The sequence below is a fragment of the Pimephales promelas genome, chromosome 3 (assembly GCF_988280905.1).
Source record: "Pimephales promelas chromosome 3, fPimPro1.hap1.1, whole genome shotgun sequence".
Lineage (NCBI taxonomy): Eukaryota > Metazoa > Chordata > Actinopteri > Cypriniformes > Leuciscidae > Pimephales > Pimephales promelas.
This window is the reverse complement of record NC_142771.1, coordinates 29542735-29558058: the sequence shown is the minus strand read 5'-3', so window position 1 is coordinate 29558058 and position 15324 is coordinate 29542735. Positions and strand designations below refer to the sequence as shown.

The 15324-nt window shown below is 39.7% G+C and overlaps 1 protein-coding gene across 3 annotated transcripts in view; it reads left to right on the top strand.

Annotated features, from left to right (window-relative positions):
• The first annotated feature begins 1649 nt into the window (after positions 1 to 1649).
• Positions 1650 to 15324, top strand: part of LOC120490231 (serine hydroxymethyltransferase, cytosolic) — a 32377-nt gene continuing 18702 nt past the window's right edge. Inside the window, exons 1-2 of one of the 3 annotated variants that reach the window (XM_039687665.2) lie at positions 1650 to 1786; positions 7580 to 7760. In XM_039687665.2, coding sequence (XP_039543599.2) covers positions 1785 to 1786; positions 7580 to 7760 — 183 coding nt within the window. In that variant the 5' untranslated portion in view covers positions 1650 to 1784. Of the gene's footprint in view, positions 1787 to 7579; positions 7918 to 15324 lie in introns of those variants that run through there. The other 2 variants (XM_039687664.2, XM_039687666.2) reach the window with 2 other exon arrangements.

Here is a 15324-nt window from a genome sequence, read left to right as displayed (position 1 = left end):
AACTCTGTATGGAAATGTGGAAGTTTAGCTGTTGAGCCAGTATTATAATTACTAGTACAAGTCAATAAACTAGATATATACAATGGTAATTTACCCCGTAAAGCTTTTAAAATAAAGATTAACATATGATATTTCCTCTTCAAGTTCAGTGAAGTCCAGTTTGTCAATTTCTAAGTTACAATGATGTGTACGCCTACTTGAACCAGTCACAAATCGTAATGCAGCATGATAAACAGCATCTAATTTTTTCAGAATATTTATGCATATATATTATATCACCGTAGTCTTATACTGACAAAAAGGTATTTTATTTTAACCCTCCCCTGCATAATTAATCAATGTAAGCAAATATCATTTGGGAATTACCCATCTTTCGAATATCTGGGTATTGTGTTAAAAGGTGCTCTACGCATTTACTTGTCATTATTTATAGGCCTCCAACTTTAAAAAACTGTTATCAACAATTTCCTCAGAGTTTGACTGCTGGAGATTTTAACATTCACATAGATAATGCAGAAACCAATATGGCAAAAGAAATCAAAACTGTTTTTAACTTTTGATCTGACTCAGCATGTACATGGTCCCACACACAATCGTGGACACACTTTAGATTTACTTATCAGTAAGGGTTCTTTGATATACTGATCTCTCCTGCCCTCTTTGATATACTAATCTCTCCTGCCATTGAATCTAGATCTGTGTCTGTCAAGAAGAGATGCTTGAATGAGAACACTAGTATACTATTTATGAAGGCTATATACCAAGCATATCTGCTGACTGGTGATTTTCTTCTTGTTTTTTTAACTCAAAAGTTAAAAGTGTAATTGATAATATTTTTCCAGTGAAACTCAGGAAGAAGAGTGGCAGACAAAAAGCACCTTGGAGAAACTCAACAGCAGTGCAAAATATGAAAAGACAATGCAGAAGAGCAGAGGCCTTGTGGCAGAAGACAAAACTTTAGTCTATTATAAAATCTACAAAGACAGCATCCATGCTTTAGGCAAAGCTAGACAGACTTTCTTCTCGAATAGTAGAAACAGCAACTTAAACAACACACGCACACTCTTTTTGCTACTGTAGAGAGTCTACCAATCCCCACAAGCCAGATTTCCAGTACTTCTTGACAGACTGGAAAACTGTGGGGGTTTCTGGGTCAGTCCTAAAATGGTTCAGGTCATTCTGAAGGGAGAGGTTATTATGTGAGTATAGGAGACCATAAGTCTGAGTGGACATCCATGGCATGCGGAGTCCCTCAAGGCTCAATTCTTGCGCCACTCCTGTTCAACCTGTGCATGCTCCCAATGAGCCAAATAATGAGCCCAATGAGTCTGCTTTTATAGCCATTATTATGCCTGCCACAGCTGGACCCAGATTCCAGAGAAGATCAGATGTGCTATAGCCTACTCTAGTCACATACAAAACCAGACTCAAAAACCATTAGGTATTTTTTTTTTTTTTTACTGGATTTTTAGTTTTCATTCTTTTCTTGAAATTCTGGAATAAGTCACTTGCATTTAATACAGCATAATTTTAAAGGAATAGTTTACTCTTTATAAAATGTGGTTAGGCTATACTTTTTTGCGTCATCACCGTGGGCCCTCCTCCCAGCCCAGGTAAGCTCGTGCATTATTGCGGCCCTGCCCAGTACCGCCGGGGGGATGGAGGGGGTGTGGATGTATCACCCAGAACGGGCTTATGTTGACAGAAGCTGCTGAGCACGACTTCCAGCTCAACTCGACGCATCATTAGTGCCACGGTCATAAAGTGCAAGTCTGCGAGATAAGATGTAAGTAGCTAAACTAAATGTTTCCACACATTTGGGAGCACCATATCAACTAGCTCAATTTTTCAGGACCTGTCAGACAGTGGCATCGCGCTGAGGGCAGGGCAAGGACACAGCTTTTCAGACACGACATTCCTCTCTTCTTTACAGTTCTTTTGAGACAGTTTCTATCACATTATTTTCATAACAATTTTGTAACATTCGAGTGGATTTTAATGCGCGAGCGCCAAACTTTTCACATTATTGTGAAATTGTGATTTATTTCACAATCACACAAAACTCGGACAAGTCGCAGCTTAACTTACTGAATAGCTATGCATCTTTGAACGGGAAGAAATCAAGTAGACTAGCTAGTCTCGACTGTTTCCTGAAACTTTATTGTCGCCAATTGCGAAAAAGGAACCACTTCCAAGTACATTTAAGTGTATTTCTTTACAGATCATTTAAAATATACTTATTTTTTTTCTAGTTACGATGTGAAGCTTCATTTTAATGTAGGCTATATTTAAATAGCATTTCATCTCATTAAAATGTATTAGCATTACATTAATAGATTAGTAAACTGTTTTATTCAGTATTCAAAATGGTATATTAAAAATGCACAAATAATTAAATCGAAATGTTAAGACATACACAGACTTTGAAATCAAGAACATTTTAATATACTATCTTGTGTACATTGCAAAATAAATACATAAGAGTACATTAAAAAGTACAGCAGCATATATAATCTCTTGAACAAAACAGACTACAACAAAGATCAGTGAAATGCTATGACAGAGCTATATTTATATATTTTTTTGATTTCAGTTATACCTGTATTAATGAAAAATACACTATGAATATTACATAGCTAACTAAATAAATAACCATCACAATGCAATTTTCTGAAAAAATATAAATTATGGAAAAACATGTGCAGAACAACAACAACAACAACCTTTATTTATAAAGCACTTTTAACACAATAACAATTGTTCCAAAGTGCTGTACACAGTGCATAGATAAAAAATAAAATAAAATAAAGACAACAAACAACAAATTACAGGTTTCCAAAAGCTGAAGAAAAAAAATCTGTTTTCAAAGTAGATTTAAAAATTTCCAATGATGGAGCAGACCTCACATGATACGGGAGAGCATTCCAAAGCTTGGGTCCAGCCGATCACCCTTTGATTTTTAGCGACATCGTGATACATTTAAAAGCAAGTGACTTGAAGATCTAAGTGCCCTAGCAGGACAGTATGGCACAATAAGATTACAAATATACCTTGGTGCACACTGCACAGCCAGACAACGCCTTATAAACAAACATCAGGATCTTAAAATCAACTCTAAACTTAATGGGAAGCGAGTGAAGGGATGCCAAAACAGGAGAAATATGATCCCTTTCTCTAGACCCAGTCAACAGTCTTGCAGCTGCATTTTGAACAATTTGTAATCTAGATAAAGAAGATTGAGGAAGGCCACAGTAAATAGAATTGAAATAGTCTAATCGAGATGTTATAAATGCATGAATTGCGACTTCTAAATCTTTGCGTGAAAGATGGTTTTAACCTCATTTAGCTGCAGAAAATTATTTGTCATCCACCTCTTGATATCATCTACACATTCCAATAACACATGGAATGAAGCAGTGGCGTCGAGCCTTACTGGAAGGTAAAGCTGAGAATCGTCTGCATAACAATGATATGAGATGTTGTACTTCGGAAAAATGGGGGCCAAGGGGAGCATATAAAGGGAGGGAAAACAATAAAGGTCCCAAAACAGATCCCTGGGGCACACCAAACTAAACAGGCGCAGATGATGAGAAACAATTTCCTAAATTTACAGAAAAAAGTCCTCTTTTTGAGGTAGGAAGCAAACCATTTTACAATAATACGGTGCCCTTGATACTTACCATATATTCTAGTCGTTCAAGAAGAATGTTGTAGTCAATGGTATCAAATGCAGCACTCAGGTCCAGTAAAACCAGAATAACACAAGAAGAGCCTTAATCCAGAGCAAGCAGGATATCATTTGTAACCCTCAACAGAGCTGACTCGGTGCTATGTAGTAATCTAAAACCAGATTGGAAAAAAATATTGTGCAAAATATTGTATGCCAGGACAACTAGGACAAGTGCTTTGCAACTTTACCAAAAATCAATGAAATAAACAGATTTTTACATTAATGACTCAAAGGCTGCACGAATTATACACCTGAAATGGACACATTGCTAACATTTTCCGACCAAGACAGACTGCTTTCATTAGGCTTGATTCAAAAATCTCTATAACAGAGGTCATATGAGATTAAACCATACTTACTCTCGTCTTCGCTTGTCACTACTCACTCAGATTTCAGTTTTTCTTCTATAAAAACTGGTCTGAAAAACAAAAAATACATATTTTTAAATATATATATAGATAGCTGATCGCCTACATCCTCTGAATAGGGAATTCCAGTATCTCCCCTTTGGAGAGAGGCTAAAAAACCACAAGATTTAAAAACAGTTTTGTACCAGTGGCAATCACTCTGTTAAACAAACGGTAAAATCATTTTTATAGGTTTTAATGTTTTGTATGTTGCATGCAATGTTGTGGTCAGCAAATTTTAAGGATGTCCTGCCTCTCTAGATGACTGTAAAACTTGTTTACCTACTACAGGTACCAATAAAGTAACCTAACCAATAGCAAGTCATTTTCTGATGCAGGTACAGGCAGGTACAACAGGGAACAGGGAAGACAAAAGATTACTTAAAAAAAAAGGATAATCCACAGATAAGAATCAAAGGCAAGTTCAAACAGGGTAGTGCAAAGGTAATGCAAGGTGAGTATGTAAGGGATTAATATCCTGCCATGATTCAAAACTGAAAATAAAGTTCTGAAAGGTTGAAGTGTTCGAAAACTTAAAATCTTACGAAAATAAGATTTGCTAGCTTGCAAAATGTAAAAAAATCAAACATAATTTGGTTTTTGAGGTTTCCTTCTTCAGATGTGCAACACGGTGTTGTGCAATAATAAAAAAAAATGTTTACGGTGTTGTGCAAGAATTTTTTCAGAGTTTCGAATTTGTCACTGTTCTCCCAGTGTATAGTTTGTTTTTCATATTTGAAACCTTGTAAATGGTGATCTGAAAACTGGTGTACGAAAAGGTGAACATTTTTTTGAAACTCTGAAAACTGAGGTTCGAAAAGAAAAAAACTTATTACATTACATTGGCACTCCTATTGCAGACTATTTTTTCAGAGCTGAGTTTACAACACCCACTTTGAGACACGCCCACTCAGTTGCGAGCTTGCGACATGATTTGTGGCAGCCTTGTCATGCAGCTTGTAGTACCTCAGAGTGCAGTCTGGACGATGGGGCGGGGCGACACTTTTAGCCACCCCCAGTTTAATTGGTTTATAATATCGCAATCTTATTGGTATAGACGATTTAGGTCTGAGCATGCGCATTCTTTTATGTACGATTTTGTGAATGATTTGGCCGTATTAGAGAAATATTAAATGCGAACCTTAATCTTATTATCGGTTTACCATGGTATTTTTAAGGACAACTGGAAAAGACTAACATTTTCCCGTTGTCCTGGGCGAGAATTGGTTTTAATACCTTTTCTTGGTGGTTGCTCGCCTGGGCGGAGGAATATTGTCATCTGTTTGTGTTATGTGGTGGCAACAGGTGGCAAATTATTGGTCATGCTACGCTTGCCTTCCAATGCTAAAGCCAAACATCGCAGTACCTGGTCATGACGCCAAGTAAACCGACCTCGGCTAAGAGCCACCTTACATTCTTTCAAAATGTGCCTTAATGTGGCAGGTGATGAACACAAAGGACAAGAGGGATCCTCTCCTACCCACAGGTTTAGGTTCTGTGGTGATGGGAGGACATCATATATTGAGCTGATAAGGAAACTGATCCTACTCTCTTCCATTGATCAAAGGTCTTGCCAGCCCATCTTGCGTTGTTCCACACTTTCCCATCTCATCCATTCTTCCTGCTTGGCTTGGGAAATGGCCTTTATACACCTCATCCTCTCCTCCTGCTTTCACACCTTGTTGACTACCAGCTTCCTCCTTTGAGCTGGGCCTGCCTTGTGCCATTTAGGAGGAGCTAAACTGAGCCCAAAACCCCCTCTTCAGTGCTGTACCTGTCCCACAATATCACCAATTTTGAAGGGTAGCCTTTGCCTCTACCACAGATTTCTTTGCTGACCGCTTTCTACCAGTTTTTAACACAGGTGCCTCCCTTACACATTTGTTACATGACTCTACTAAGGTCATTTCCAGCCTGACCTTGGCACACTTAAACTCGGTTAAAGTAGGGACTGGCAGCTGCAATATTCCTTTACTATAAAGTCCCACTCTGCTGAGGCAACATGGAACTCCCAACCATTTCCTGATGAATGAACTTATTAACGCTTCCAGCTTATCCACTGTTGTCAAAGAAACCTCGTACACAGTCAGTGGGTCACGGCAACCTCGGCATTAGACCAAACTGAAAGCACCAGAGTTTTAGTTTGCCTGGTAGAGCACAGCTGTTTATGCTCTTTAACCCTTCCACTGAAGTCATCTAACTTCTCCCACTCGAACTGTGTCCTTTAGATCCCCATCGTACCATCTCCCAAGACTCTTCACTGGCTTCTCAGAAACTGTTGGTATTGCCTCACGAATAATAAAGAATGTTTTATCTACTACCTTTCCTTTAACTATTGAAATACTCCTTGATTTAGAGGGCTTAAACTGCATTCGTGCTCATTCAGTATTATCGGTTAACTTACTTACCCAATAGCCCATTAGTGCAGGCTACTGTTGTAGTCATGGTTGTCCTGTCATCCATATATGCTCTGATTGGTGGTAGTCGCATCCCAGAAGCCAAACGCTCTCCTCCTATACCCATCTTAATGGGCCTAATGATTACTTGCATTGCCATGGTAAAAGGCAGTGGAGAAATGGAGCATCCTGCCATTATTCCAACCTCTAAGCATTGCCATGTAGTGCTGAATTCTGGAGTTGAATTCTGAATTCTAAATTGCAAATCTCCAAAATAGGCTTTCACTAAATTTGTTATTGTCATTGTCATTCTGTCGTGCGGGTCAGCTTGTTTTCGGTTAAACTGCGTTGCTTTTACAAGGGTTGATTGTTTTATTACTGCATTGCAAATAGATGATTTCTATTACCCTGAAATATAATTTCTATTAAATACACTGACGAAAAAAAAACTTCAGATTTACTGGGGCACAGCAGATTAATACTGGGCCACGTGCCCAGTAAAATCGTTCTAACAACGCCCCTGAGCTGTATTTGCATATGGTCTAGAAATGATGGAAATTCTTATTTGGCCATTTCTGGTGGTTCACACAGAAAGCAGGTTTGCTTTGAAAAACAAAAACAAAAATACACGCAAGTGCAAGTTCTCGAGACTCGTCTTTTAAAAGTTGAACTTATTTTAACTTGAGTGGCACATTTTTAGAACGTTTTGTCACGCGCGAGATGCTGCAAAAGACGCAAGATTCAAGTGCTACGGTCAAACAAGCGTGCCGCACAAGCCGTAAAAAGTGAAGACAAAGCGTCTTGATCTCCCATCCCCCGTGACTGGTCCGTGTTATTTAACGGGACGTAGGACCAACTAAACAATTAAATTACACTTCAAATATATTTTTTTCCAAAGGTGTTTTGCTTTCGTTTTTATCACGCTAATGTAAGTTCAAAAGTGTCTGTTTTTAAGTTTGTTAGTTATGTGATGCTATAAAAAAGGTGTTATTGACAGGTTCTCTGAGTGAAGTAGTCACTGAATCACCAACTGACTTTTTTTTCAGGATCTTCGGAGGGCTGAGGAGAGTGTATTTACTTTATTTTAACAAGCCTCTTGCCATACTGCAATCAACAGACATCAAAATTGGCTTGACTTCCTGCTCACTACTGCACAGGTCTGGTCCTGAGATCGCTACTGCACAGACTCAAGTCCCAAGATGTCAGCACCATTTCGGGACCAAGGGGGTAATCCATCAGCTGGAAACTGAAGCTTCGCTTGGGGTCCGCCATTGTAGCAGACCATTACCTGCTGTTAGTGTTCCATTGACTTCCATTCATTTTGGCGTACTTCGACAGCGAAAAACTTTACATCTGAGGCATTCAAAGACTCCAACACGACAATGTATAAAAGGCTCTATTACTTTGTATCCAATATTATGGCCCCAGTAAAAGCAGTTTTTGTAAAAAATAGGCTAACGATTACATCATAACCACTCAGAAATGACCGTATAGACAGAAAGAGAAGCTCGTAGGCAATCTTTTATTGTCTATGAGGCAATCGGGTGGACATGGAGGCATAAAGTCAAGGGAGAAGCCCATAGATAGAAAGTCAAAAAGCTCAGTTTGAGCCTGCCAGTTTAACCACTAGACGACAAAGCCCGCAGCAAACGTCAGAAGCACTAGTCGAGTTAACACTGTGCCAGGCGGGTTAGATGAGCGCCGAGTGCCTTGTGATCGCTTGGATCTCACAACTCCGAAACCATCAGATAAAATTTTTAAATAGGCGCTATCTTTATAAATAAGTCACAAATTTGAGCTTGAAAAAATTACATTTTCGACTAAAAAAAACTCTTAAAACTACATTTTGTGACACAATAACAGTAATATTTTAAAATTTCGCAGACTTTCTTCTCTGAACATATTTAGATCAGGCATACTACTGGCATACTAATGGGATCCTTAGCTGAGACCCAACACTTCACCACAGCGGCTTCACTTCTCACCAATGGAAGAGAGCGAAGGGGCGTCGTCCATCTTTTTTTTTACAGTCTTTTTACATGCTTTTTTTTACGTAATTAATAGATAATTATTGGTTTCGTTTACTTTTAGCTTTTCATTTCTAATTTAATAAATTTCTAATTTATTACAGTTTACAAAAATGTTTTTTTGACCAACAGTAAACATTTTAAACTTAGCCTTACCCAGCCAACATGTATATGTGGGCCCCACATGGTTTATGCTTGGGCTACGTGGGTACCAAGTGGGTATGGTCCCAAAATGGGCATCTTTTCTGGGGCCCACTTGGGTCAGCTACGTCGGTCCCACATGGGCAAAAATAAGTGGGCTCCCTATGTGGGTCCTAGTTTGGTCACTAATGGGAAATGAGGGCATGGGCTCAAAATGGGGAACACAAATGGGGCCCATTTGGGTTTATCAAATGGGTGAGACATTGGCAAATACAACCAGTCCCATATAGGCTGCCTGCGTGGGCCCAAGGTAGTACCCACATAGATAATCTCTATATGGGTTATGAATGGGAAAAATATATGGGGTCCACTTTCATAACCCATATGGGTCAGACATGGGCAAACACAATCAGTCCTATATAGGCTGCCTACATGAGCCCAATGTGGCACCCACGTTGGTAATCTCTATATGGGTTTTGAATGGGGCAATACATATGGGACCCACATGGCCAAACTATATCGGACAGACATGTGCAAACACAATCAATCCCATATAAGCAACCTATATAGGCCCAAGGTAGTTCCCTCATAGGTAATCTCTATATGGGTTCTGAATGGGAAAAACATATGGGGCCCACTTTGATAAACCGCATGGGTCAGACATGGGCAAACACAAACAGTCCCATTTAGGCTGCCTACATGGGCCCAAGGTAGTTCCCTCATAGGTAATCTCTATATGGGTTCTGAATGGGAAAAACATATGGGGCCCACTTTGATAAACCGCATGGGTCAGACATGGGCAAACACAAACAGTCCCATTTAGGCTGCCTACATGGGCCCAAGGTAGTTCCCTCGTAGGCAATCTCTATATGGGTTCTGAATGGGAAAAACATATGGGGCCCACTTTGATAAACTGCATGGGTCAGACATGGGCAAACACAAACAGTCCCATATAGGCTGCCTACATGGGCACAAGGTAGTTCCCTCATAAGTAATCTCTATATGGGTTCTGAATGTGAAAAATATATGGGGCCCATTTTGATAAACCGCATGGGTCAGATATGGGCAAACACAAGCAGTCCCATATAGGCTGCCTACATGGGCCCAAGGTAGTTCCCTCATAGCTAATCTCTATATGGGTTCTGAATGTGAAAAATATATGGGGCCCATTTTGATAAACCGCATGGGTCAGATATGGGCAAACACAAGCAGTCCCATATAGGCTGCCTACATGGGCCCAAGGTAGTTCCCTCATAAGTAATCTCTATATGGGTTCTGAATGTGAAAAATATATGGGGCCCATTTTGATAAACCGCATGGGTCAGATATGGGCAAACACAAGCAGTTCCATATAGGCTGCCTACATGGGCCCAAAGTAGTTCCCTCATAAGTAATCTCTATATGGGTTCTGAATGTGAAAAATATATGGGGCCCATTTTGATAAACCGCATGGGTCAGATATGGGCAAACACAAGCAGTCCCATATAGGCTGCCTACATGGGCCCAAGGTAGTTCCCTCATAGGTAATCTCTATATGGGTTCTGAATGTGAAAAATATATGGGGCCCATTTTGATAAACCGCATGGGTCAGATATGGGCAAACACAAGCAGTCCCATATAGGCTGCCTACATGGGCCCAAGGTAGTTCCCTCATAGGTAATCTCTATATGGGTTCTGAATGTGAAAAATATATGGGGCCCATTTTGATAAATCGCATGGGTCAGATATGGGCAAACACAAACAGTCCCATATAGGCTGCCTACATGGGCCCAAGGTAGTTCCCTCATAAGTAATCTCTATATGGGTTCTGAATGGGAAAAACATGTGGGGCCCACTTTGATAAACTGCATGGGTCAGACATGGGCAAACACAAACAGTCCCATATAGGCTGCCTACATGGGCCCAAGGTAGTTCCCTCATAAGTAATCTCTATATGGGTTCTGAATGTGAAAAATATATGGGGCCCATTTTGATAAACCGCATGGGTCAGATATGGGCAAACACAAGCAGTCCCATATAGGCTGCCTACATGGGCTCAAGGTAGTTCCCTCATAAGTAATCTCTATATGGGTTCTGAATGTAAAAAATATATGGGGCCCATTTTGATAAACCGCATGGGTCAGATATGGGCAAACACAAGCAGTCCCATATAGGCTGCCTACATGGGCCCAAAGTAGTTCCCTCATAAGTAATCTCTATATGGGTTCTGAATGTGAAAAATATATGGGGCCCATTTTGATAAACCGCATGGGTCAGATATGGGCAAACACAAACAGTCCCATATAGGCTGCCTACATGGGCTCAAGGTAGTTCCCTCATAAGTAATCTCTATATGGGTTCTGAATGTAAAAAATATATGGGGCCCATTTTGATAAACCGCATGGGTCAGATATGGGCAAACACAAGCAGTCCCATATAGGCTGCCTACATGGGCCCACAAGGTAGTTCCCTCATAAGTAATCTCTATATGGGTTCTGAATGTAAAAAATATATGGGGCCCATTTTGATAAACCGCATGGGTCAGACATGGGCAGACACAAACAGTCCCATATAGGCTGCCTACATGGGCTCAAGGTAGTTCCCTCATAAGTAATCTCTATATGGGTTCTGAATGTAAAAAATATATGGGGCCCATTTTGATAAACCGCATGGGTCAGATATGGGCAAACACAAGCAGTCCCATATAGGCTGCCTACATGGGCCCACAAGGTAGTTCCCTCATAAGTAATCTCTATAAGGGTTCTGAATGTGAAAAATATATGGGGCCCATTTTGATAAACCGCATGGGTCAGATATGGGCAAACACAAGCAGTCCCATATAGGCTGCCTACATGGGCCCAAGGTAGTTCCCTCATAGGTAATCTCTATATGGGTTCTGAATGTGAAAAATATATGGGGCCCATTTTGATAAATCGCATGGGTCAGATATGGGCAAACACAAACAGTCCCATATAGGCTGCCTACATGGGCCCAAGGTAGTTCCCTCATAAGTAATCTCTATATGGGTTCTGAATGGGAAAAACATGTGGGGCCCACTTTGATAAACTGCATGGGTCAGACATGGGCAAACACAAACAGTCCCATATAGGCTGCCTACATGGGCCCAAGGTAGTTCCCTCATAAGTAATCTCTATATGGGTTCTGAATGTGAAAAATATATGGGGCCCATTTTGATAAACCGCATGGGTCAGATATGGGCAAACACAAGCAGTCCCATATAGGCTGCCTACATGGGCTCAAGGTAGTTCCCTCATAAGTAATCTCTATATGGGTTCTGAATGTAAAAAATATATGGGGCCCATTTTGATAAACCGCATGGGTCAGATATGGGCAAACACAAGCAGTCCCATATAGGCTGCCTACATGGGCCCAAAGTAGTTCCCTCATAAGTAATCTCTATATGGGTTCTGAATGTGAAAAATATATGGGGCCCATTTTGATAAACCGCATGGGTCAGATATGGGCAAACACAAACAGTCCCATATAGGCTGCCTACATGGGCTCAAGGTAGTTCCCTCATAAGTAATCTCTATATGGGTTCTGAATGTAAAAAATATATGGGGCCCATTTTGATAAACCGCATGGGTCAGATATGGGCAAACACAAGCAGTCCCATATAGGCTGCCTACATGGGCCCACAAGGTAGTTCCCTCATAAGTAATCTCTATATGGGTTCTGAATGTAAAAAATATATGGGGCCCATTTTGATAAACCGCATGGGTCAGACATGGGCAGACACAAACAGTCCCATATAGGCTGCCTACATGGGCTCAAGGTAGTTCCCTCATAAGTAATCTCTATATGGGTTCTGAATGTAAAAAATATATGGGGCCCATTTTGATAAACCGCATGGGTCAGATATGGGCAAACACAAGCAGTCCCATATAGGCTGCCTACATGGGCCCACAAGGTAGTTCCCTCATAAGTAATCTCTATAAGGGTTCTGAATGTGAAAAATATATGGGGCCCATTTTGATAAACCGCATGGGTCAGACATGGGCAAACACAAACAGTCCCATTTAGGCTGCCTACATGGGCCCAAGGTAGTTCCCTCATAGGTAATCTCTATTTGGGTTCTGAATGGGAAAAACATATGGGGCCCACTTTGATAAACCGCATGGGTCAGATATGGGCAAACACAAACAGTCCCATTTAGGCTGCCTACATGGGCCCAAAGTAGTTTCCACATAAGTAATCTCTATATGGGTTCTGAATGTGAAAAATATATGGGGCCCGTTTTGATAAACCGCATGGGTCAGACATGGGCAAACACAAACATTCCCATAAAGGCTGCCTACATGGGCCCAAGGTAGTTCCCTCATAGGTAATCTCTATTTGGGTTCTGAATGGGAAAAACATATGGGGCCCACTTTGATAAACCGCATGGGTCAGATATGGGCAAACACAAACAGTCCCATTTAGGCTGCCTACATGGGCCCAAAGTAGTTTCCACATAAGTAATCTCTATATGGGTTCTGAATGTGAAAAATATATGGGGCCCATTTTGATAAACCGCATGGGTCAGACATGGGCAAACACAAACAGTCTCATAAAGGCTGCCTACATGGGCCCAAGGTAGTTCCCTCATAGGTAATCTCTATATGGGTTCTGAATGGGAAAAATATATGGGGCCCATTTTGATAAACCGCATGGGTCAGACATGGGCAAACACAAACAGTCTCATAAAGGCTGCCTACATGGGCCCAAGGTAGTTCCCTCATAGGTAATCTCTATTTGGGTTCTGAATGGGAAAAATATATGGGGCCCATTTTGATAAACCGCATGGGTCAGATATGGGCAAACACAAACAGTCTCATAAAGGCTGCCTACATGGGCCCAAAGTAGTTTCCACATAAGTAATCTCTATATGGGTTCTGAATGTGAAAAATATATGGGGCCCATTTTGATAAACCGCATGGGTCAGATATGGGCAAACACAAACAGTCTCATAAAGGCTGCCTACATGGGCCCAAAGTAGTTTCCACATAAGTAATCTCTATATGGATCCTTAATGCGGAAATATATACAAGTATAATTGTGAATATAATGAACTATGGAATAAATATAAATTGTGCATCTGTAAATGACTTCATAAACTATACACTTGTAAAAAAACATATCTGTGCAATCATTAAAACATTTATATACAGTATATTTATGATTTACAGTATAATCCTTGTTAAAATACCACTAACAGTTGACCATATTTAGTAGTGAGGAAATTTCTCAAATGGACTTATTCCACAGGTGGAAACCTATCATGGTACCACGCTTGAATTCACTGAGCTCCTGAAAGCAACCTATGTTTTTACATGTTTGTAGAAGCACCTGCATACCTAGGTGCTTGATTTTATACAACTGTGGCCATGGAAGTGATTGAAACACCCCCATTCAATAACTTGGATGGGTGTCCCAATACTGTTGCAATAGTACTGGTATGTGGATACAGTATAGGCCACGGCTCTTCAAATCCAGTCCTGTTTTGGCGTTCAGCAGATATTAGTTCCAACCCTAATCATTGACACTAAATATTCAAACTCAAAGTGTCAACTTTTAGTGGTTTAATTTTGTTACTGCAAACTTCTGAGTTACTGCAATATGCTTATCTCAATATAGTTATACAAATGGTTCAAAATATCCCGAAAATGGTCACTGTACAATATGAAGAACGGGTTACAGAAGCTACTTATCTATCAAAATATTCTAATGACTTGAGATGGCTAGAATAAATCAAACCCCTAGCATCAGCCAAATGCCCTTATTCAATGTAAATACTCAAGAGTTTTCTGGTCAGTCAGTTAGTGACAATGTAATTCTAGAGATTTTAAATATTGGGGTTAGGGTTAGGGTTTTGATTATTGAAAGAGACTCAGTCCAGATGATGAAATAGCCCAAGTAAAAAAAGTTAGAATGCAACATGCAGTGTTTGAAGGGAAAATCAAAACTAAATTCAAAAATCACATTTGCAGCGAGTACAGAATGCACACAATGTACACAATGTAACATTTTAATGCTAAACAGTTGAATTTTTTATCTGTTTGTTGAATCAATGTCATGTCTTCAAGAAATCCATAACATTTAAATTATTATTATTTCTAATTATTAATTTCTAATTATTATTGTAGCATTTTATGATATTTTGATCAAAACACCACTTCAAAAATATAAATTTGTGTTGAAATAGAATCAGTATATTATTAACAATAATAAAAATAATGGATATAATTTCAATCTCAACAAGTGCAGAATAAACTTTTTTTGCTTTGTGCGATTTTGTTTGGGGTTTACAATTTTGTGTGTGTGCCTAAAGTTTAGCTTGCAGGATTACATTTTTATTCACACACTTTCATAAAAACAGTAATCAAATAATATAGCCTACAAATTAAATTAAACACGGATTTCTTAAAAAAAAAAATCATTACCACTTTTTTTTTTTTTTTTTTTAATCATTACCACTGAAACAATAGAGTGCCGAAGTGATGACGTCACTTTGTAGGACAACCCGGAAGCTAGCGGCGCATGGGTTCCCTCGGTAAAAAAGCAATGCATTTTCCCCATAGACTTTTGGAAAATCGCAAAAAATAAGATCTGTGTTTAACAGAGGGTTGTGACCCTTACACGTT